The sequence below is a fragment of the Crinia signifera genome, chromosome 2 (genome assembly GCF_055691185.1).
Source record: "Crinia signifera chromosome 2, ASM5569118v1, whole genome shotgun sequence".
In the NCBI taxonomy this organism is placed as follows: domain Eukaryota; kingdom Metazoa; phylum Chordata; class Amphibia; order Anura; family Myobatrachidae; genus Crinia; species Crinia signifera.
In genome coordinates, this window is record NC_139218.1 from 53,655,919 (window position 1) to 53,681,116 (window position 25,198).

Genomic DNA, 25,198 nt, shown 5'->3' on the forward strand with positions numbered 1-25,198 from the left:
AGTGACTCAGATAGTAACGGCTTTGCTTTCTGATGATTCAATGTACACAAACTTGGTTTTATGCACAAGATGTTGTGAAATATTATATAGAGGGCCTTGCTATGCTATGTGTATTAAATGCATTTAGTTTTTAGACTTGAGCCTTCTAACCATGATATCTCGTTATATAGATTCCCTCCATGTTGGTTTGTATCTACCCAGTTTGTTGAATCACTGTTGTTTCCAATTGTAAAGCACAATGGAATATGCTGCGCTATATAAGAAAGTGTAAATAAATAATGTTATGCAAATATTCCTTAATACAAACAAAATCCAATCAATAGTTCTGGTCCCAAGTATTTCATGCTGCTTTCAGACCGCATAACTGGCTTTGACCCTGTATTTGAAAACGTTTCCAACAACTTCCGGGTTGTACGCTCGCCACAACTATCTAAAATAAACTAACTTAACTCCATGCCAACATGGATAGTTCATACCCCCACTATACATGTTGGCATGGAGTTGATTTTAGATAGCTTGGCGAGCCACCGAGCCTGCAGCGTGGGCGAGTGAAGCGAGCCCCGCAAGGGGACTCAGACGCACAGCGCCATGCTGGCGCCAAGAAACTACACAAGTACCATTAAATGCACCCCCATTGTCAACGCCACCCCCATTATCAACGCCAACCCGAAGCGTGGCGAGTGCAGCGGTACGCGTCCTCCGACCTTTTCATACCCCCACTATCCACGTCGGCGTGGAGTTGATCTTAGATAGTGTCGCGAGCGTAGCGAGCCACCGAGCCCAAAGCTTGGCGAGCTAACACGGATTACTTCACATGTATTCCGCGTCCCCTCGCGGGGCTCGCCACGCTTCGGGCTCGGTGGCTCGCCACACTATCTAAAATCAACTCCACGCCGACGTGGAAAGTGGGGGTATGAAAAGGTCGGAGGACGCGTACCGCTGCGCTCGCCACGCTTCGGGTTGGCGTTGATAGTGGGGGTGGCGTTGACAATGGGAGTGCATTTAACATAGTAATCACCCATCAGGGTGCTTGTACAATTAAAAATCGCATCGCATGCCATTTTAATGGCATGCAATGCGATATTTTATTGTACAGTGTGGGTCTTTGGACCCAAAAATCGGGTCCCATCGCGTACCTTAATTAGTGGTATGCGATGCAATGGGCGCCGTGATAATACACAAGTACCAAGTTTTTAAATACAGGGTCAAAGCCAGTGTTCTAAGCACGATCCCCCCCGGCCTACCCATTGCCCGATGCACCCCATATACCTGCTTCCCGGGCCAGGGGGGTGCTTGCGCTGAAGCTGCTAGTGCTGTCGGGTGGGAGGTAGGGCGAACGCTGCTGCCGGGTGGGTGGTTTTTAGGGCGGACGCTGCTGCCGGGTGTGTGGAAGGTAGAGCGGACGCTGCTGGAGGGATGGCACAACAGTGGTCTAAACCCCCCCCTCTCCTACCTGGGCAGCGCAGGAAAGGGAATGACCGCGCTGGGGGCAGGGGGTACTAGTACTACTAGTTCCCATCCGCTTTAGGGACCCCGTCACTGATCTAACTTACACTGCAGGGACCCCCTGCCCCCAGCATGATCATTCCCTTCCTGCGCTGCCCAAGTTGGGGGGGGGGGGGACCAACAGTGGTCCGCTCATTAGATATGCACAGAGCGGACGACTATTGGCTGGGTCCTAAATACCATTTCAGACCCGATTTTGGTGCCAAAATACCGGGTCTGAAACAGGTAGGACCCTGCTTTTTAATTGATTAGCAAAAACGTCTTTTTTAAAACAGTAAATCGGTTCTGCACCTTTCAGACCGCACATATTACCATTTTAAAACGGTTAAAAATCGGCAAAACACTGTTTTTTTAGTGCGGTCTGAAAGGGGCATCAAATGCACAGACTTAACGGGTTATCTGACATTATTTATGTTTAACAGGCTCATCCAGGAAATATCACATTCATTCTAGCTTCCTGTACACATGCATCGATTTTTCCCGATTTTTGATTCGATTTTGCTTATAGAAGCAGAATCGTATCGAATCCTAAATGAAATCGAATGGTTTTTGTGTCACTTTCGATCTACATTTGATTTGATGCGCGCTCCCGTTTTCACAAAATCGAACAGAAAAATCTACTGTGCAGCCAAGGAACTATCGAATTCGATCTAGTAAATTGAATGTGTAGAGTGTACCATGAATGAATATCTAATTCGATATCTAATCCAAAAGTAGAGATCTAATGCCAAATCCAATGGAAAGATCTAATGCCAGATCTAATAGAAAATCAAATCTAACATTGAATCAAAAGCAAATCGATGTGTGTGTACAGGGCTAAAACCTGTGCAGTTCCTCTTTCCTGCCTGGGGCGTCGCTCTCTGCTGTGATGCTTCTAGCACAATCTGGTCTGTATTTCAGTGCAGAAATAGAGACCGGCTGTACTTTAAGCACTACATTAGTGAGCAACTCCCCAGGCAGGAAAGAGGAACTGCATGGGGTTTGAGAGGTACAGAGTGTTAGTGATCAATAGTAAAAGTTTGGGTTTACTTTGTCCAAACTATTTTATAAAGGAGATCCAAATTAGATAAATTTTCCTTATAGTTGTCATTTTACACATTTGGACTATGCCATGTTTACTGGTAAATGAAGGCCTCCATACACTCACTGGAAAAGAGCCCAAATTGCAGGGGAATTAAAACAGGACTGATGCGATGTGCGGTAACGTGCTCATTGCACCAGAACCTTTTTTTTTTTTTTTTATTTCCCCGGGTGGAAAAACAATCTCCTGGATTGCTCTGAGCATGGCAGGCTTGGCTGGGATCAAATGCGATCTATGGCATTTAAAAGGACCGCTTGTGATATATCGCATGCGATCCTGCCGCCTGGGACCTTCTCAAGCCGCTCAAGTGGTGATCACGGGCGAATTCATCTTCATTTATGTATGGGAACCTTTAGGAATAACCTATTAGAAGTTTCTATATGTATTAATGTAATACTAGATTATGCAGCTTAAAATAAATTCTTACCGATGTTTTCTCTATTTTAGCTCTCCTATATTATGGTTTTATTTGAGTATCTGCTTTTTCCAATTCAATACATTTATGTAAAGTTTTTTATTTTTATGTATTTTTGGTCCCATACATTTCATGTAGATTTACATTTGTCTTGCAGATGTTATTTAATGACTACACTAAGGCAACTAGCAGCAGCTGGACCTCCGCCTAACTTCCTGTGCCAGTGTTGTTCCTCAAAGGTGAGAAGAGGGAGTATCACTATTTCTGTCCATGCTCTGCACCTGCCCCCTAGGTTTATTTTTCCATTAGGACCAGGATATTCGCAAGTCATTTTGACTCCCCCCCCCCCCCCCCCCATTAATCAGGGGTTTTAGTCCATCAGAATAGAGCTCCTTTCCATCCTTAGGGGTTGTAGAGACCTAGGCCTGATTCAGAGATTGTCGGAGTTGCAGAACCGCACACACGTGGCTTTGCAATTCTGTCCACCAAATTCAAATGCATTGCATTTGTGATCCAAGTACAGTAGTTTGTACACTCATATCACCATCACACTGGTCAGTTTGCATTGGCTGAAGCTTACTTGCCCTGAAGAGTCCTGGCAGCTTGTAGGGCTAGGAAATTTGCATGGCACGGACCCCGGCTTCGCTCCTCCAGGAAAATGGGGATGTCACACCCCCGTTTCTCGGAACGCTGCCTCAACATGAAGCTATGAATGGCCAATCTGCTGATTGCCTGGTCCAGGCTATCGCTACATTTGCATACATTTGGGAGTTCAGATATGCAGAAATAATTTGACCCCTATTCACAAAATAAGGGATTATTATTATTTTATTTATAAGGCGCCACAGGGAGTTTCGCAGCGCCGTACAAAGGAACAGTACAGGGAGACAAAATTTGGCATTACATTGAATAAATAAAAGAAATAGAGTACAAATAAAGACTGCCACAGTTCAGTACACATTACAGCTTGGATATAAGTAGTGAGGACTCCATTAACATACAACTAGAGGCTTGAGGCCAATGATGGAGATGAGTATGCGGACAAAGATGGTCACTGAGTATGGGAGAGCTGTGAGTGAAATGTGAAGAGAAGAGGGCTTTGACAACAGAAGGGAAGAGGGCCCTACAATCTAGTAGGAAGGGGAGACAGACCGATTACATGAGGTGCAAGCAAGTGGGTGGTAGCAGATAGCAGAATGTAAACAGGTAGGGGGTTGGAGTACCAGCCTCAGGACTAGGTAATGCAGCGGGATGGGAACGCTTTGATAAATAGGTGAGTTTTCAGTGCCCATTTGGTTTGCAAGGTCGGAGAGAGTCTAATGGAGTGGGGGAGTGCGTTCCACTGAAGGGGTGCAGCACGGGCAAAGTCCTGTACTGTAGCGTGGGAAGCAGTGATCAGGGTGGAGGAGAGACGACAGTCGTCGGCCGACCGTAGAGGGCGGGAGGGTGTATGAATGGAGATAAGGTTAGAGAAACAGTATATGGAGCAATGGAATTAAAGATGGCCCTGTATGTAAGTGTGAGGTGTTTGAAGAGGATTCTGTAGGGGAATGGGAGCCAGTACAGATTTTGTTGAAGGGGAGTGGCAGAAGTAGAGCACCAGGAGAGGAAGATAAGCCTAGCTGCAAAGTTAAGGACAGATTGGAGATGAGCCAGTTGAGAGCGAGCGAGGCCGGTGAGGAGAACATTGCAGTAGTCAAGCCGTGAGATGACCAGTGAGTGGATGATCAGCTTAGTTGCGCTCTGTGAGAGAAAAGGCCTGATGCGAGCAATGTTGCGTAACTGGAACTGACAAGAATGGGCCAGAGCTTGGATGTGGGGTGCAAAGGAGAGGGAAGAGTTGAGCGTGACACCCAAGCAGCAGAGTTGGGGAACGGGGGAGATGATGGTGTTGTTAACAGTGATAGAGACATTAGTAGCAGGTGTAACTCTTGGTGTGGGGGGGGGGGGGGAGATAATAAGTTCAGTTTTGTCAATATGGCATGACCAGATTAATGCTTTTACATAGGTCACATCACTCTAGTGCAGGCCTGGCCAACTGGTGGCTATCCAGGTGTTTTTAAACTACAAATCCCATCATGCCTTGCCACAGTTTTGCTATAAGGGAGTGTTGACTGTGGCAAGGCATACTGGGATTTGTAGTTTCACAACATCTGGAGAGCCACATGTTGGCCTGTCCTGCTCTAGTGACTTCTAATATGTTATTTTTTCTAATATTGGGAATACATTATGTCTATTTATACTGATTGTATTTATGTGAAGTTCTCCTTATTCTAGGTTTTTCCTTCAGTGACAGATAAATAGCTTTGTGACTTCACTCTACAAACAGAAGTTTTATATTTTATAGGCGTGACCTCACTACTCTTCTTCTGATGAGTTTGCTAATTGACCATCTAAATTTACGCAAATAACTTGAATATGTTTCTTCTATACATACATTTCATCTGATTCATTTTTTTTTTTCAATCAAAAGTAACAATCGTTATGACTGGGAGCATGATACTTTTTGGCACTTTATTATTATTATTATTATTATTAATAATTGTATTATTATTGTTAGTATCAATATCCCATCACACAGAATCCCCAAGTATTTTAACCCTAATTCTAACCCTAACCATCTAACCTGGCCCTAACCCCATTTATCATCCTGACCATTGACATTTTGTGTTCCGGGATATTACTACATTCTCTTGTGAGGACAGTGCCTACTATGCAGTTCTGATATATTATATCTTTTTTGGATTTCAGCATACAGGAAATGTCTCTATTGTCGGAAATCCTAATGTGATTCCTAACTGGTTTCCCATTGTTGGGGATGTTCAGCATTACGAGTGAAAAGCACTGTTGTTTGTTTGTTTTTTTGTGGTGTTTTTTTTATATCACCTTTTAAATAAATATATTCTTTTTATTTTGCAGTGTGGAGATACTAAAATGTGACCTCGATAAAAACCAATGTAATCCTGGCCAATGATGGAGTGGTTGATAAAATCTGTTAAGAAAGAACTTCACATTGACCGAAGTTATCTTGCTGTTTCTCAGGAGGGAAGTCATGTGATCGCACTTGTGCCTCAGAAATGGCTGTTAAACCTGAAAGAACGCAGAGCAGTACCGGCGCAATGCCCAAAGCTGGAAGGATTCAGCAGTGTGGAAATAAAGACCTTTTTGCAGCGGTCTGTGCAGAAATTACCGGTTGGTTGGACAAGGGTAGAAATTCATGGACTGAAGAAAAGTAGGCTGGCCTACACCGTCACATTGAACAATGGTTTTCTGCAAGAACAAAACTGTGATGAATCTTTGATCAGGTTTATGCAAAATGTTACTCAGCAAAATTATAAAAACACGTGGAACAAAGCTCACAGGACTTACGTACAGCACTACGAAAGTCTAACAAAAGTGCCAAGCATGCAGGCCTTGGATGCGCTCAAGTTGTCTCTGCAGAAAGTCTATGGTTGCTCCTTCATTCTCATAAATAAGGCAACTACCAGTCTCTCTCCATCTAAAGAGAATGCCAGTTTTGTTTTAGGGGCACCTTCCTGCCCTAATATTGTCCCTGCTGAAGCTCTGTTAGAGTCTTCTGACATGTTGTACATCATATTACCTTATGTGCAGTACTCCTTATATGACGCGGTCACTTTTAGCCCAGCAAAACTTGCAAATAGCCATGCCAAAGTACTCTTTATCCTGTATAATGTACTCCAGGCCATGAAGGCCTGTCACCAGGCAGGCCTGTCAAGTGGAGGTATTTCCTTATGCAATGTAGCTGTTGATGAGAAACTTTGCAGCCAATTAATGCCAAACTTCATCGATTATGAAAGGCCATTTGACAGCGATTTGTACTGTACAGCCGATTCAGGAGACGTCACAGAGCAGGTGAAAGCCGCTGGTGGACTATGTACTAACTGCAACCATGAGCTGAAGGAGAGAGTTCTAGGCTGGATTCATGGAAGTATTAGCAACTTTGATTACCTTATGTATCTGAATAAGCTGGTTGGTAGAAGACAAGGGGACCCAAATTACCACCCAGTTTTACCCTGGGTTGTAGATTTTACTACCAAGAATGGCAGATTTAGGGACCTGAAAAAATCCAAATTTCGTCTGAACAAAGGAGACAAACAACTTGAATTCACATATGAAATGACAAAACAGGCTTTTGTAGCAGGGGGAAGCAGCTCCGAGCAGCTGCATGTGCCTCATCATATCTCCGATGTACTATCTGACATCACCTACTATGTCTATAAGGCTAGGAGGACACCTAAATCTGTGCTGTGCAATCATGTACGCTCTCAGTGGGAACCCAATGAATACCCTGCAAGCATGGAGCGTATGCAGGGATGGACACCTGATGAGTGTATTCCAGAGTTTTACACAGACCCTACTATCTTCAAATCTATTCATCCAGACATGTTGGATCTCGACATTCCATCTTGGTGCAGCTCTTATGAAGACTTCATTCATGTCCACCGAGCACTCCTGGAAAGCAGGGATGTTTCTCAGGATCTTCATCACTGGATTGACCTCACTTTCGGGTACAAATTGACAGGGAAAAATGCAGTCAAAGAAAAGAATGTCTGCCTCCATCTGGTGGATAATCATACAAACTTGACATGTTATGGAGTTGTGCAGTTGTTTGATCAACCACATCCTAAACGTCTTCTGGGCCCTGGATATTCTCTCTATGAAGCTCCTACTATAGTTCCATCAAGACATAACATAGTTGAGATGAGCATTTGTGATGACAAACACACTGTTAATGGCCTTGTACTGGAGGCCACTCCTTGTGAGGGCCATTGGATCAGTGAGAAAGCAAGCACTGCAGATGAAGATCTGGAACAAGGGACGGAGGCTCTGGATGCCTTAGGAACTGCAGGGAAGAACATTGATCCAGCCAGTGTACCATCTCTCCAAATTACTGGTGCCAGTAACTTCTCAGGTGACAGCAGAGTACCTATTAAGTCAAGCAGACAATATAAGGGTGCACCTGATGAAAGTGGGGGCAAACTGTCACTCCCTGAAGGTTTTAACCCTATACAGGCTTTGGAAGAATTAGAGAAACTGGATATATTTTTAGTTCAAGGTTTGCATAGCACCATTCTTCCTGTGAAAGATTCTCCAGAAAAGCTTCCGCTGAGCCTTCTAGATTTTTTTCAGCGAGATATCCAGGCTCTGGGTGTGATGATGGCAGAGATTATATTTGCACCAAGGATTCACACTACGGCACCCAAAGCTTCTCTGATGGAGCGCTATGTTTTAGTCCGTAATCTCAGTAGACACCATGTTAAGGAGATTCCAACTCCTCTCTTGCAAACGCTAGAGTCCCTGTTGCAGCTGGACACCCCAGATGACGTGCTTTTTGGTGATGTGAATGTTGAAGGACAAGTCAAGTTATTTGAATTTCCTCACATTTCCAACGGTCTTCCTCCACCCAGTCCCTCACAACTTCTCAGTCCTTATTGTTCCACCATTCCTTTCCCAAAGTATTTTCCAAATCTGCATAAATTTATCTTAACTTACCAATCACGAAGAACAGAAGATGACAGCCAGGGGCGTGAGCTGGTGTTCCAGTTGTGGCAGCAAATAGATGGTATTCTTTGTGACATAACCCCCGAAGGGTTGGAGATCATTCTTCCATTTGTCTTGTCATTAATGACAGAAGAAAGCACTGCTGTATATGCAGCCTGGTATCTCTTTGAGCCGGTGGCCAAAGCTTTAGGGCCTAAGAATGCAAACAAGTATTTATTGAAGCCCCTTATTGGTGCTTATGAAAACCCTTCCTATCTTCATGGGAGGTTTTACCTCTATACAGATTGCTTTGTGGCACAGTTAATAGTACGTTTGGGCTTGCAAGCATTTCTTTCTAATTTACTTAATCACGTCTTTCAAATCCTTATTGGCGTGGAGAGCTCCAGTGATGAAGGAAAGTTGCTCTCGGGAGTAGCAGAGGATGAGGAAAGTGGAGGGGAAAGCCCAGTCTCCGGTGAATTTGGTGAAGGTAGACAGAGCAGTGTAGATCACAGTTCCTCTACCCATGAACTCTTAGACTATACGTCTGGTGTTAGCTTCCACGATCAGGTTTACTTGGCTGAAAATGAAGATTTTCAAAGTGGTCTTTATGTCAGTGACCCTCTTCAGCCACCAGAGCCAGAGTCTCTCAGCCTTGGCAGGTTGAGTGACAAAAGTAGTGCAAGTGAAGTTTCTCTTGGGGATGAGAAAGTCGCAGATTGCGAATCCCCTCGGGAGAAGGGGAGCATGAAGTCTGGAGACAGTAGCCAGGATTTAAAGCAGAGTGAGGAATCTGAAGAAGAGGATGAGCGGGATCCATCACCAGGTCTCTCTGAACTAACTGTGTCCGTCGCCACTGATGCATCTGCCGATACAGTCCTAGCCAATGACAATGGAGAACTGGATGAAGAAGAGCCAGATTTAAATAATCAAACAGAGGAAAAAGAACAAAAGATATTAATAGGTAAGGCATTGATTATGTATTCCCTTTATGAATATGGAAAAGTCCTTTTTTAATTCTATTTTATGTCAAATATATTACACAGTGGATTTAGTCTTCCTAAAGATTTCTTAAATCTTTTAAAATGAAAAAGTATAGGGTGCTTCAAGCCATCACTCTGATTCTAGATTTACTAGATAAATGATAACTAGAATATAATTGGTTGCTATCGGTAACAACTCCACTTATAGGGATCTGTGCATTTTATTAGTACTGTGGTAAGTGGGGCTGTAATTGACAGGTGGTATATTTTTACAAGCTGGTGTATAGGAGAATTGCTGTATCCATAATAATCACTTAGATTAGTGTTTTTCAACCACTGTGCCGTGGCACACTAGTGTGCCTTGAGCTGTTCTCAAGTGTGCCCCCAGATCTAGAGATGCCCAAACCAGTTTACAGCCACCACCAGTTCAACTGTTATTTACTGGTCTCTTCTTTTCATGTAAAGGGCGAATGTATTTTATTTGTGTTACCTGTGGTGAACAGTGTGATTGTTTTTTATATTGGGGGCCAATAGGTTTGGATTTTTTCCTGTAGGGCCAATGTGTTTTGACCTGTGGGGATCTCATGGTGTGCCTTGGCAATTTTAAAATCTTATTTAGTGTGCCGCAAGGTAAAAAGGTTGGAAATCACTGACTTAGATGTTTGTTTTTCATTCTTCTGCTACTAACACATTGATAAATATGCTTAAAGTGAACACAAGCAGAAACTTTGGGGAGACTTACACTGCTAAATGGTGGGAGGGCTTATAGTTTGGTCACGATAAAGGTCGCAGGATCATGACAGTCAAATTCTGATGAATTTTGGGGAGCATTCTACCCCTAGCCGTCCTCCCCCATCAGACTTATGATGCCCACATGTGGTGTGATTTATCGTATGTGATTTGATTTTTTTAGTTCAAATCGCACAGTGTTTATTTTCCCAAATCTCCAATTTTTTTAAAGCGGCAATCATTTACACTGCAAAACCAGTTTGATTTACCATCTGTCAACGTCCTCCCCCCACAGACTAACCCCACACAGTGCATGCAGAATCAAGTAAAATAATTAGCTCCACATGTGGATCTTTTAAATTGTGTCAGTGAGTGAGTGAGTAATGAGTGCACCCGTCCGTTGGCATGGAAAACGTGAACTGTGTGGGGTCCTGAGGACCCAGTTTGAGAACCACTGCTCTAAAGCAGTGGTTCCCAAAGTGTGTGTCGCAACACCCTGGTGTCTATACCAGGTAGGTGGAGCAGATGTAACACATGCAGAGAGACTTAGGTTCTGGATAAGTTATATATTTTCTGTGCAGGGTAAATACTTGCTGCTTTTGTATGTACTCCACAAATACTGGAAAACTTACATTTTAAAAATCTAAATCTCTCTGCACCTTACATTTGCCCAACAAGCAGAGCAACATGTTTTTGCCAAGTTGCCTTTTTTTTTTTGCTTTACAAACATGAACGTGGGTCACAGACAGATGTATGTGGGGAGTACTGAAGAGAGGGAGAGGAGTATAGAGCTAGGAGAAGACCCAGGCAGCATTGCGGATGACATCCCATTAGCTTATTAATCTGTATTATTGCAAAAATCACTAGAACTACTCACCCTAGCAATGATTTTCTCCACTGCTTGGTTGTTCGACTCACAGCCCTGTCCTGAAGCTATGACTCTGTGACGCAGTGGAGGGCAGCGTGGCTGCATGATGTGCGGTTCTTCTTACTTTGATTAATTGAAGCTTGTTTTGTGTTCATAAATCTGTGTGTTTTGTTTTGCAGATACTGCCTGTAAGATGGTGAGATGGCTGTCGGCCAAGCTAGGCCCAACTGTGACCTCCCGCTGCATTGCAAGGAATCTGCTGAGGTTGCTGGTGTCCTGTTATGTTGGTAATTGTTTGTCTCTTGTCTTGAGGAATGTCTAGGTAATGAAGCGGTAGGTTTTAGACCGACTAGAAACTGATGATTATTATCATTATTATAATTTTCGCTTGTTTATAATTTACTACAATGCTCTGCAGAACCAGATCATGGGCAAAACATAACATGCATAGGAAGGGGTTGGCAAACCAAATACATTGCTGAAGCACAGGAAATAAGCACTACAATGTAATAGGATTCTCCAACTCTGTCCTCAGGACCCCAAACAGATCATGGGGGTTATTCTGCTTCATTCTCATCTCTGTGCATTCACACAGGGGACCAATGTTGTGTGTCTGCACATGGCCACGGTGAACAGGCGCATGCACCTAACACTGCGGTGGGTAGTCGCTGCCATGGGAACGCCCAGCGTTTCATGGGTGTTCCCATTCAAACGATGGGCATTCCCTTTTAAAACACCCCGTGACGTGGGTGCGGGGGGGCGGGCACCAGATGTCAGCTGCCCGCACACTTCCTCTTGAATGTGCACACATTTATTTATTTATTAACAGTTTCTTATATAGCGCATACAAATTCCGCAGCGCTATACACAGTATATTTGACCACTCACATCAGTCCCTGCCCCAGTGGAGCTTACAATCTATATTCCCTACCACATGCACATGCACACACAGACATTCTAGGGTTAATTTTGTTGGGAGCCAATTAGCCTACCAGTATAATTTTGGATTGCGGGAGGAAACCGGAGTACCCGGAGGAAACCCACGCAAGTACGGGGAGAATATATACAAACTCGACACAGTTAGGGCCATGGAGGGAATCAAACCCATAACCTCAGTGCTGTGAGGCAGTAACGCTAACCATTACACCGTCCATCTAGAGCAGGGGCGGCCAACTGGCCAGAGGTAAAGAGCCGAAAAATATCGGTAGTCAAGCTAAAGAGCCGACATCATGCGTGCGCCGAAGGCGCATGCGCCTAAAAAAGGGACGTACTCCATTTTGACCCCTTGGGTGGGTGTGAAACCAATATGCCTCCAATAGTGCAGTGCCATATATACATATGCACCACAGGGTGCCGGGTATGCCCCCACGGTGCCAGAAAGCTGGTATGCCCCCACGGTGCCAAAAAGCTGGTATGCGCCCAGTGCCAAAAAGCTGGTATGCCCCCACAGTGCCAAAAAGCTGGTATGCCCCCATAGTGCCACAAGCTGCAATGCCCCCACAGTGCCACAAACTGCTATGCCCCCACAGTGCAAATTTCACAGCAGCAGCACTCACCGTTGTTGCTGCTGCTGTTGCCAGGCGGGGAGAGGACAGTCTGGTGTCCCCCTGCAGTCCTCCTGTCATGTCACTGATGGGAGGAGAGCACAGCACAGCACACCGCGCGTCTCCTTCCCCCTCACTTCCCTGTGACTAGGCCGTCCACCAATCAAAGCTCGCTGGCCTGCTCCTGATTGGCTGCTGGCCCGCAAGCTCTGATTGGCAGACGGCCCAGTCACAAGGATGCACAGTAAGGGGTAGGAGAGATGCGCGATGGGCGCTCTCCTCCCCTCAGAAGGAGAAGGGATTCAGGGAACCGGCAGCAGGGGGGACTGGGACAGACGGTGGGCGGCAGGCAGCAGTGGGAGCAGGAGCCGCACTTTACAAGGGGGAGAGCCACAGGTTGGCCACCACTGGTCTAGAGGGACTCTCAGGTCACCATCACCATCATTCTATGGTTGACGTATATTTGAGCAAAATCATCAAAATCATCTCCTTAGTGAATACAAACTTGGTGTTTCATACCAGGTCTTGCCAACCTGTGGTTGTAAAACTACACATTTAAATATGTCCTGCAACAGTTTTAGCATTCCCTAATAGCAAAATTGTGGAAAGAATGCTGGGACTTGTAGTTTCACAACAGCTGGAGCTCCACAGTTTAGCCAGGCCTGTGTGAAAATATGCTATAACAGACTTTGTAGTAGATGATTGTAGCTAGGTACATTTAGAGCACCTGTTTTTAGTCTTTTAAAAATGTATATATGAACGGTTGTGTAGTATATGAAGTGGGTGTCTCTTCCAGTACCAAAATTAAAATGTTAATTGTAACTTACAGTATTTTTCTCTGCCATCCCCTGTGTATCCATAGGTGGCAAACCTGATTGCCTATAAGTTGGTCTAGCCTCTTAAACAATCTAAAATCTAATCAGTGGGAGGTCCAGTAGGGCTAATATCTGGGTACTTGTTTAGTTTCACGGTGGCCGATATATCGGATGCGATATCGGCCGATCCAATGCGATTTTTTTTTTTTTTTACCTGTTCATAACCCCACTATCCACTAAGCATGGAGTTGATCTTATATAGTGTGGCGAGCGCAGTGAGCCACCGAGCCCGAAGCATGGTGAGGGGACGCGGATTACTGCGCTCGCCACATATATAAAATCAACTCCATGCGTAGTGGATAGTGGGGTTATGAACAGGTAAAAAATCGGATCGGCCAATATCGCATCCGATACATCGGCCGCCTTGAAACTAAACAAGTATCAATATCGGCCAAGGGCTCAGGGAATGCTGGAGATAATATAGTATAATTTTGTAAATAGGTTGAACTCAATGCACTTATGTCTTTTTTAAACCTTTAATAATTATGGGGGATATTCAATCCCTGCCGCTATTTCTGACAGGGGAAATAGCAGAGGGCGCCTATTCAATATGGTCTTTCCCGACAGCATTGAAGAGGCAGATTGACAGAACGGGTCCGACTTTAAAAGGTAGGCCCGTTTTGCCAAGAACGCCCGTGAATCGTTGCGGTCAAGCCGGATCTCGACAATCCACGCCCATTTACGTGGACACCCCTTCCACCTGCTGATATACATGGGCCAGGGTCACGGCTGTTGGGACATACCAACAGTCGTGGCCCGGGATTGAATACCCCCTCTGTATGTAATCATCAACATCTATGGAGATTAGTTATGTGTCTGTCCGATGCAAGAAGATTATTTGTTCAAATACACCCCTATATTACAAAGCAAAAGTTCCTAGGTCTATCTTGTTTGTTGCTTTACCCAGGACACCAGAGGCATCAGTTTCTGTCTACTGTGGAGGAGAATAGCCCACTGAATGTCAAGAGGCCTGTATGTGGCGATCAGGTGTCCAAGCCTGTGCTTGATTGTCTGATGCATATGGCTCATCTCTATGGAGAACCTTTTCTAACCTACCAGTATCTGCCTTACATCAGCTACTTGGTAAGTTCAGCTTGTCGTCTAAAAAACCACTTCTCAATTTCAGCACTCAAGGGTCCCGAAAAAGTCTTCCTGATTTCTGTAGTCATGTACAGTTATCCTACCTGTTTTCACAGATAAATCCTGATAACATGACCTGTTGTGGGCACGTAAGGTTTGAAGTTGAAAAATCAAAGCTCTTTATGCTGGCCAACATAAGACAAACTTTCCTCCAGCCATCCAACTAGTTGTTTGCCCCTAAACAGTACCAGATTTTCAGTCCAACCAAATGCCAATAAGCAATTTGCTAACAAGCTCAGGAAAATGGACGAAAACGTTCGGTGAAATTGTTTAAATCAAATAGGTCCAACTACAGTACATTTTCCGATTTGGGAAACAAATGACTTAATTACAAATTACATTTGCTCCTATCCAGTACCAGGATTTATTCCATCCAACCAACTAGTTGGATGGTTGGAGGAAAGTTGTTATGATGTGTGGCCAGCATAAAACCTGTAAATTATTGGCTAATAATCTATGGGACAGTGATTAAAGAAGCATGTAAGTGATTTTATCACTCAACACAAGGACCCCTTTACTTGTACCAATATTAATGTGTTTGCTCTCCTAACCATTGTCATATGTCCCGGCAAGCCTAGTTGGTATACATAGCATACATAACATGTGTGTGGGAGGGATATTTAGAACAAATCCACTTGGTTTGTCTATATTAAACTCTCCCAAAGTAAATTCACTGAAAACCATTCCCACAGCCACTTTGATTTGTTTCAACAGCTGACACTCGGAGGGGTTTATTTACTAAGTTCCGGCCTCTAATGCCTGCCGATTCTGATCGTGTTTATGCCATAAATTTTCTGTAACTGTTACAACAAATTACAAATGCAAAAAAAAAAAACTAGGTGTACAATTGACATAGAGGGTGAGATTTAATAGGATGAGAGATTCCGAAAGTGAGAGATTTGGTAAGAAATCTCCAGGTTTTTTTAAAGCGGCAATCATTTACACTGCAAAACCAGTTTGATTTTGAAGTGTAAATGATTGCCACTTAAAAAAAAACTGGAAAACTCACCCCCAAAATATTTTGCAACAGATCTTGTTTGTCAGGCTCCTCACACTAGTTAAGCCCCATAAAGTTAAGGTCCCCTTACACTTGTCCAACAAGTTGGACCTGATTTGACTCGCGATTTATCCAATGTGCAGGAGGATCAATCTCTTGCAATCTTTTGGTTATACCCAATGGCACGGGATTGTGCATTGGGTCCTACACATCAGGCACATCAGATTTTGTCGGATAAATTGACCAAATCCACCTGAATTGGGTCAAATCTTACAAAATCTCACAAGTGTAAGGGGCCCTTTAGGCCCAGCCGATATGTTGCCATCTCAAGTCCTATTTATATCTGGTATAAGGACTCTTCCATGTTCAAATGGCTTTCATGAATGCCAAACCAAATCCAGTTATTATTTATATGGCACCACAAGGGTTCCACAAGAAAACGACTTGGCAATTATGACCTGTACATGGTAAATAAAGACCGTTTCATCAGGGGATAGGAAACAAGTCATTATTAGGGTGGCCGAGAACTAGTGCAGTTTTGGTGTCAAGGAGATGTTCCGCACACCTATGAGGTAGGTGAATAAAACTGAACTGAATGCAGGTTTATGTGCATCTCTGTATAACTGTGTACAGGCAGTGGTCCTCAAACTCGGTCCTCGGGACCCCACACAGTTCACGTTTTCAAGGTCATCTGACAGGTGCACTCATTACTCACTGGCACATTCTAAAAGTTCCACAGCTGGAGCTAATTATTTCACTTGCGATTCTGTGACGAAACCTGCAAAACATGCACTGTGTGGGGGTCCTGAGGACCGACTTTGAGAACCTGTGGTGTAAGATACTGATTCTCTTAGCCAGTAATAAATCGACTGCGCTATGTTAATAAACAAGCCTGTGCATGACCATTGTAATGTTTTTCCCTGTATATTTTTCCCTGTATATGTATATTCCCCACTTTATCACCATAGATTAGCAACTGCAATTTTGCTGTCGCTTCATGTAACAGACCTGCAGTAGAATAGTGTTCTTCCCTTTCGATACTGTCCTTTCTTTATACGTATCCCTGTTTCCAGAACTGAGGCAGAGAACAGCCGGGTGTATGAAACCAGCAAGGAAACGGGAAATAGAAAGTTCCTTCTTCCCCACTTGCAGATTGGCCAGTTTATCAGTTCTGATATGATAACATAGAATATCAATAGGCTCTTTCCCATTCTTTCGTGTTCTTCTTTCCCTATTATGTACTGCCATTTTTTCTTTCTTTAATATTACATTTTATCTGGTGATTAAGTTGAATTTTCTGTACACTTTTCTAGATGGAAACTCAGATACTTTGCCATGTGTAGCAAATATGCATCGATCTTGTTGTTGAGGCGCCACAATTAATTAATGTTTCATTAATTATTTATAGATTTTTATTTTTCCTTCCATGCAGGTGGCCCCCAGCAGTGGGTGCCGACTTAACAGCCGCAAAGAAGCTGGTCTCCTAGCCGCTGTCACCCTTACTCAGAAGATCACCACTTACCTATCAGACACCACCCTCATGGACATTTTACCTAAAATAAACCAAGACGTTCTGCTTCCAGTGTTGACTTTCCTGACCTCCACCACTGTTGGGTAATGTTTTGTAATAGTTGGGCTGGACTTGACTCAATAATTACTATTCTTGTTCATTTTATTCTCATTGTATACTAAGCCTCCATAAACGGAAACTAGTTAAAGCAAAGCATTTATTAGCCGTTGGAAAAGTGTATTTGGAATGCAATTAATGTGAATTAATGTCACCTGGTTGAAGAAGTCTGTTAATGCATCCCATGCACACTGCAATACTGCAAGCGGTATTGGTTAGTAACCAGCTCAGTGGTGATCTAACAGGCCCCTGTGGAGGCAAACTGTGATTCAGCTGTTAGCCTTATTGCAAAATAACCAGGTCTCTTCCAATTTGGCCACCCAGTTTAGCAATATTACAATGATGCATTAGTGATGGTTACTTCCAGGATTCAGCCAGGCGAGTCTATCTTTTATCCGGTGTGACAACTGTACATTCCCCTAAAATAGACCCCTTTAAAATAATATTAATATCCTTTATTTTTATGTGGTCAAAAAGGTTCCACAGCGTCTAACAATCTACTGTATATAAAAAAATCTGCAAAACCAGAAACCAGCAACAAGTACATGTTATATAGACATATATATATATATATATATATATATATATATATATATATATATATATATATATATATATATCAGTTGATATGACATTGAAATAAGCATTAGGGTCCGATGTCGTAGTACGGAGTGTGATGTAAAGTATGGAGGGAAATGGCCCTGCTTCTATAGGGGAGGGGCAGACAGACAGGGGTGACAAGTGGTAGAGGTGAGCATGTAACAGAGAGTTAGGATTAGAGTTCGCTGGGTTTGGTGAAGAAGTGGGCCTTGAGAGCTTGTTGGAAGTTTCGTAGAGAGTAGTATGTGCAAAATATTGGTGGTAGGAAGTTATCAGTAGCCAGGAGACGTATACCTTAATCTACAAATTACGAAGCCTTGGAGAGAGCTGGTCGGAGATAAAGTACCAGCCAATCAGCTAATAGCTGACATTGTACGGGCTGTGTTTGATAAATGGCAGGACTTCATAGACCTCTTAGAAAGCCGCAGGGATGACAACATTTACTCCAGTTTAGTGTCCTTACTGTAGTGTTGAAGACAATTTTGCTATTGTCAGTGCTATTTTTTTAGCAAAATAATTACTCCCAGTGTTCATGTGGTGTGTGTGTGTGTGTGTGTGTGTGTATGTATATATATATATATATATATATATATATATATATATATATATATATATATATATATATATATATATATATATATATATATATATATGTAGGATCAACACTCCCTGTAACGAAGTAACTGCGGCCGGTGCCCACACAGGGGAATTGGTATAGAGGCACAATGGTATGGCACTCGTAGCCAATAATCAGGAGAAGACGCCAGTTGATAATAACGTTTCAATTTATATAATCTGATGAAAATTTACATAAATTGAAACGTTATTATCAACTGGCGTCTTCTCCTGATTATTGGCTACGAGTGCTACACCATTGTGCATATATATATATATAGCAACAGAGGGAGTCACTGGCACTCGTCGGACTTCACAGCACAAATAACTGACAGACACCTTCTGTAAGCGACGTTTCGGTTTAATTAACCGTTTTCAAGCTCAGCACATAATCATACAAGTACATACATATATAGACAAACACATGATATCACTCACCAACCCCCGTGCACCGGTCGCCCGCATCCGTCCGTCCGCCCGGATCAGATGACGTCATCAGTCTGAGACGCGCACACCCTGGTGCGTCCGGCACTCTGGACTGGTTGCTAGGCGACCTGAAAAAATAACAACAAAAAAGCATACTGTGATTAAAATACACTGTACATCCCGCTTTGTATATCAAATCAATGTATGTAGCAAAAATAAAGAGACTCATTACTACTTGAAACTGTCATTTAAGGAAGGCTGGGACTGAGCGTATTAGTAACATGCTAGACATACGATGGGGAACTGGACATAGTCTGCATCAGGTTACACGTTAGTCAGAGGGGACGTACATGTGAAGATAAAGGGATTATAAATAACAATGGAAACTGCACGATTCGTTTAACCCATACGGGTGAACTGTATTTAAACGGTGAATCCATTTGGTTTCCCGTCTCAATAGAGCTTTATCCCGATCACCTCCCCTTAAATTAAGGGGAATGTGGTCAATCATTTTGTAACGTAAAGTGGATAGATTATGTTTACATTCCCTAAAATGTCTTGGGACCGGTTGTTCCGTGGGGCCAATCTTGCCATCAAAAGCTGCTCTTATATGTGACCTATGCCCTGCCATCCTGGTTTTAAATTGGCATGTGGTTTTGCCCACATATAAGAGGCCACATGGACATCTGATAAAATAAATGACATGTGTCGACGAACATGTCAACACATGTTTGATTTTAATTCTCTCACCAGTGTGCGGGTGTGGAAAACTGTCACCCGTCTCAAGAAAGCTGCACGTAGTACATTTAGTGCATTTATAGCAACCAGGCTTACGTTGCAAGAAATGGCTAGGAGATGGAGTAATGATATTTGAAATATCATTATGTACTAAAATGTCTTTGAGGTTACGTTGCCGTTTATAACTCGGGAGAATTTCATGATGAGCAAAAGTTTTCAAATCAGGGTCCTTGGTAATAATGGGCCACAAATTCTTAGCAGCTTTTGAAATGGTTTGGGCAGCATAATTATATGATTGTACAAAGGTAATTTTGTTATCTAACCGTTTGGTTTCCTTTTGTATCAAAGTGGTTTCTCTAGGGATATTTAAAGCTTTGCTTTTGGCTTTATACAGTTCTTGTGGTCTGTATCCCCTACTGATAAATTTGACAATCATTTTATCGATCTCCACTTCAGCCTCCATCGGGTCATCACATATACGTCTGACTCTTAAAAACTGGGAGAAGGGGAGACCTCTCTTAGAGGACTCTGGGTGTGCACTGGAACAATGCAGCAGGGTGTTCCTGTCGGTAGGTTTAGTATAGAGACTGGTCGTAATTCTGTTATCGCGTATGGATATACGTACATCCAAATAGTGTACCGATTGGTTACTAATTTCATATGTAAATTTAATAGTGGAATCTTTGTCATTGATTCCATCAATGAGATTGACAAGTTCTTCTCTAGTACCTACCCAGACGATCAGTAGGTCGTCTATATATCTCAGAAACAGTTTGATTTTGTTAGAAATTTCCGGATTATCAAAAAAGAATAATTGCTCAATATGAAACATGTAAGCATTGGCAAATGCAGGAGCTACGCAAGAACCCATTGCGCAGCCCCTGCGTTGCAGATACCATCCCCTGTCAAACAAAAAGTAATTTTTTTCAAGTGTCATAGACAATAATTTAATGAACAGATCTAAGTCTGGACCTTTGTAGGAAGGGCTGTTCAGTAACAGATGTTTAGCTGCCTCTATCCCGTCCTTATGCGGAATATTAGTATATAAGCTGGTTATGTCAAGGGTACATAACAAGCAATTCTCTGGAAGGTCAGTCAGATCTTTCAATTTATTGATCAAGTTCGTAGTATCCTTCAAATACGTGGTTTGTGCTTGTATTGTGGGTTGAAAGTGGAAGTCCAGGTATTTCGCCACTTTATAAAACACAGAGTCTCGTGCTGCAATAATAGGGCGTCCCGGAGGGTTTTCAGCGTTCTTATGCAATTTAGGGATAGAATACAAAACAGGGGCGATGGGATGTTGAATGATCAGAGCATCGGCAATCGATTTGGCAAGGAGTCCGTCGGCAACCGCCCGTAGTAGTATTTGTTTAAGTTCTTCATTATACTCCAATGTAGGGTTATTAGGTAAACGGGTGTACACTTCTTCATCGGATAGTTGTCGGAGGAGCTCATTTCGATATTGATCCATATCTTGTATGACGATTCCCCCGCCTTTATCAGCGGGGCGAATCGTAATAGTCGGGTCTGAGCTCAACTTTGGCAGACAGTCCAATTGAATTCTAGATAGATTGGATGGTTTATTGGTTGGTCTGTGCCCCTCCGTTGTTGCCACATTGAGTGCCAGTTTGACTTTCCTTTATATATATATATATATATATATATTTGTGCAAAATGTTATCTAAACAATACAGATGTAGCAACGCCCACCTAATTTGAGATGTAGTATCTGCACATTTTTGGGTGGATCTATAAGCCAGTAGGAGACAAACTGCTTGTTTGCTGTGTGTTACGCTTCAGCGTTCTCTGACCACCATTTGGTTTTAGTTACACAACAGTTAGATAATCAGGTGTCTTACTCCTGCTACACTTCAGTGCAGCAACAAAGTGTTGCATGGTGGTAATTAGTACAGTGCATTTACCTGTGAACATACAAATCTGAGAGTTTATACTATTAGACCTACATTTCCACTCTAGAGTTTTACTGCACAGATGAAAGCAAAAGGGGATTTCCTGCCACGCTCTGCAAGGTGACTCATGTCACTGTTTACCCGCAGACTACTGGTATTGAGGAAGTAAGAGACCGAAAGACAAAATATAATCTAATTATTTATGTGAAGTTAAATAAATGTAATTACTGGCAGCGGTAAGTGTGCACAAACTTGCCAATGCCACCTGCGACTAGAGGGGGGGGGGAAGCGGAGATCGTGCTGCATTCCGCAGCGTGGCACTCGCTAGCAATATCCTCCATCATCCGCGACATTGTGCATACACACTGGTCACTACTTTAACCCGTCAGAATCAGTAAAATCGTTAAAAATTACGTCCATTATTAGTGTGTATCCATTATTTAAATGGCTGAAGTACATGTTTGCTTGCTATGTTTTTTTTTTTTATATTTTTTTATTTCTAGAGTCAATTATCCCTTTGCGTGCCAAGGGAATTTGTGAAAGTAGGTGTGAAAATTGCCCAGCATACCTTATTAACCCTTTGAGTGCTAACATTTGCTGTGGGAGATCCTCAAAATATCCGCTAAAAATGCCAGCGCCGCTCGCAGCGACTGTTCATTTTTTTGGGCGCAATATTTAACTAAGCTTCAATGAATTGACTTGACTGTATTTATTTATACTAAAATAAAAGTCGCTGCGAGCGGCGCTGGCATTTTTAGCGGATATTTTGAGGATCGCTCACAGCAGTGTTGGCACTCAAAGGGTTAATGGTATTTTTCAAACAACTATACAAACAATAATCAGGCGCAGACTAAAAATCGAATTAATTGCTCTGAATAAATACTTGTAGGATAAGGTAGCAACTGGTATGCAGCTCCCAGCAAAGGTTAATAGAATAGAAATACACAAATTATTGAGAGCGCATATGAACCAGTAAAAAATTTTACATTTATTAAAAACAACAGTATTAGACACTTAAAATGGTAGATACAGTAATTAGGTAATAAATATGGGCAATAATCCCTTATAGTAGGCAAGGTCCTATGGACCAAAGTCCTCAGACTAATTAAGTCTCCAATTGAATTTCCATTGAGTAGGGAATAAACAGTATAAGTTCCAGAAATATTGATCTCACCACTCGTTGTATTAGCGCATGAATGTCCTTGTAGTTCCACAAAGGTGGTCCGGAGCTTACCGGGTCAGTTGTTTGGCAGCTGGGTTGGATAGGCTCCAAGGGGGGATCTGCAATCTGCGGTCCTCGGACGCTGCGGTCGATGTTGTAATCGCTGTGTCAGGATGAGATGGTTACTGCCTGCAGCTTGGAAGCCCTCAGCAGTAACCATCTCATCCTGACACAGCGATTACAACATCGACCGCAGCGTCCGAGGACCGCAGATTGCAGATCCCCCCTTGGAGCCTATCCAACCCAGCTGCCAAACAACTGACCCGGTAAGCTCCGGACCACCTTTGTGGAACTACAAGGACATTCATGCGCTAATACAACGAGTGGTGAGATCAATATTTCTGGAACTTATACTGTTTATTCCCTACTCAATGGAAATTCAATTGGAGACTTAATTAGTCTGAGGACTTTGGTCCATAGGACCTTGCCTACTATAAGGGATTATTGGCCATATTTATTACCTAATTACTGTATCTACCATTTTAAGTGTCTAATACTGTTGTTTTTAATAAATGTTTAATTTTTTACTGGTTCATATGCGCTCTCAATAATTTGTGTATTTTTCAAACAAGTTTATGTTAAAAAAAAAAAAAAAAAAAAAAAAAAAAAAGAAAGAGGCCAACAAACCAAAATAAAAGTACATACAAAAGCTGTCACGGTGAAATACCTAGAAGTACAATTGTGTGCTAGTAGCACCTACTAAGAAGGCAATAGACCAGGGGTTCCCAATCTTTTTTGATTCACGGCACCCTAGAGTATAAATAAAAAATTTACGGCACCCCTAGGCCAAATTTTTTTTTTTTATTAGATTGGGTTTATATGCGATTCTTAGGATCAGTTATGTGGTAAAGGGCAGGATTTGCTTCTGTTTATACACATTTTATAATTGCCAGCCACCAGCACTTGTTTTGCTCATAAATAATTAGCCATTAATAATTTTAATTGGTCCTGGACCACCAACCCAGGGCACCCCTGCAAGTGTCCCGAGGCACCCCAGGGAGCCACGGCACACAGTTTGGGAACTACTGCAATAGACAGTTTTGCTGGGCGAGAGGAAGGCACATAAGCACTGTCACCCGCATATACACACATACTCCAATAAAAAAAGTAATGGGAGCGGTAATTACTGTCATGGTCAACACTTCTTAAACTAAAAAGGGAATGGCACCAGCAGTTCCAAAGTTTGTAAATGTGTAACTTTTTTATAATTGATGTGTCGTTGAATACATCTTTCATGGATATCCGTTTATGCTGGTGCAAACCAACCTCTGACCAGAGTGACTTTGACAAGGGTAGAGAGACCTAAGCCATATTTATAGATGAAGAAACCGTTTCTGTATATATAGTTTTGGGCAGCTCCACCAATATGAAGAAACTGTTTCTGTTTCTATATATGGCGGATCTGCCCAAAAGTATTGAGGGGCAGATTTATTAAGCTCGGTGAAGTGATAAACTGTCTGGTTTTTATCACCAATCAGCTCCCACGTGAAGTTACAGGCCTGGTTTGAAAAATGACAGGTGGAACTGATTGGCCGGTGATAAAAACCAGAACGGTAAGGTGCACCGAGTGCAGCAGTAGCAGAGGGAGGTACCTGGCCATGTACAGGTATGTGGTACCTTTTCCATTTCGACCTTTTGCTGGTGTTGACCTTTTTTTCAGTGTCGACCTTTTTGATGTAGACATATTGACTGAATACCAAGGCACAGTCAGCCCTGTGATCCATAACTGTTTGAAGTGCATTACAAATGCAATTTCTAAATCAAAATCCAGGTCCCTGGTCTTTGCTGTACCAGCAGGGGTTACACTTTGGCATTCTATCATGTTGACACTTCATTATTGTCAACGTGGTCACTGGTGACATTCTAAGCATGTTGACATGCTGTATTTTAGCATTCTGACCATGGCCACATTCTCATGTAAACATTATAGATGTCTTCCTATACTACACCCAGTCGTTTAAGTATTACTGAGGAGAATATAGGATGTTAAAGAGAAATGGGCAGGTGGATGTACATTGACCAGGAATTGAAATAAGTGAAAGTAAAAACATGAAAGAAAGGGCAAAAATATTTGTAATAGAAGTATAATAAATCAATAAAACCTGGATGTGCGAGCCTCGATGTTTGGCGGAATCCTCGCCGTTCTCTGACAGCGAGGATTTCCCCGGCGTGTTGAAGGGGGGGAGCGGCCGGAGTGTGGGTTAAATGGCGAGGATCGTTTGTTTTCGGCGGTCCCCGCTCTTTATCCCCCTTGCCGGCTACATTGATTATGGCCCATAGTCGCTATCTTATTCTGCAAGTGCCTTATGCACTTGTAGGGCTGCCTTGGGTTGGTAGTCCAGGACCAATGCAAATACTGTTATGGTCGAAGTGACTGTCAAAACCAGTGCTAGTGGCTGCTAGTCATTAAATCCAAAGCG

The 25,198-nt window shown here is 42.8% G+C and overlaps 1 protein-coding gene across 3 annotated transcripts in view; it reads left to right on the forward strand.

The window, feature by feature from the left end:
- WDR81 (WD repeat domain 81) overlaps positions 1-25,198 on the forward strand; it is a 55,588-nt gene that overhangs the window by 5,330 nt on the left and 25,060 nt on the right. For 2 of the 3 annotated variants that reach the window (XM_083172124.1, XM_083172125.1), the window contains exons 2-6: positions 3,160-3,241; positions 5,922-9,468; positions 11,264-11,371; positions 14,411-14,586; positions 17,073-17,254. In XM_083172124.1, the coding sequence (XP_083028250.1) occupies positions 5,973-9,468; positions 11,264-11,371; positions 14,411-14,586; positions 17,073-17,254 (3,962 nt within the window). In that variant the 5' untranslated portion in view covers positions 3,160-3,241; positions 5,922-5,972. The remainder of the gene's footprint in view (positions 1-3,159; positions 3,242-5,921; positions 9,469-11,263; positions 11,372-14,410; positions 14,587-17,072; positions 17,255-25,198) is intronic. The other variant, XM_083172126.1, reaches the window with a different exon arrangement.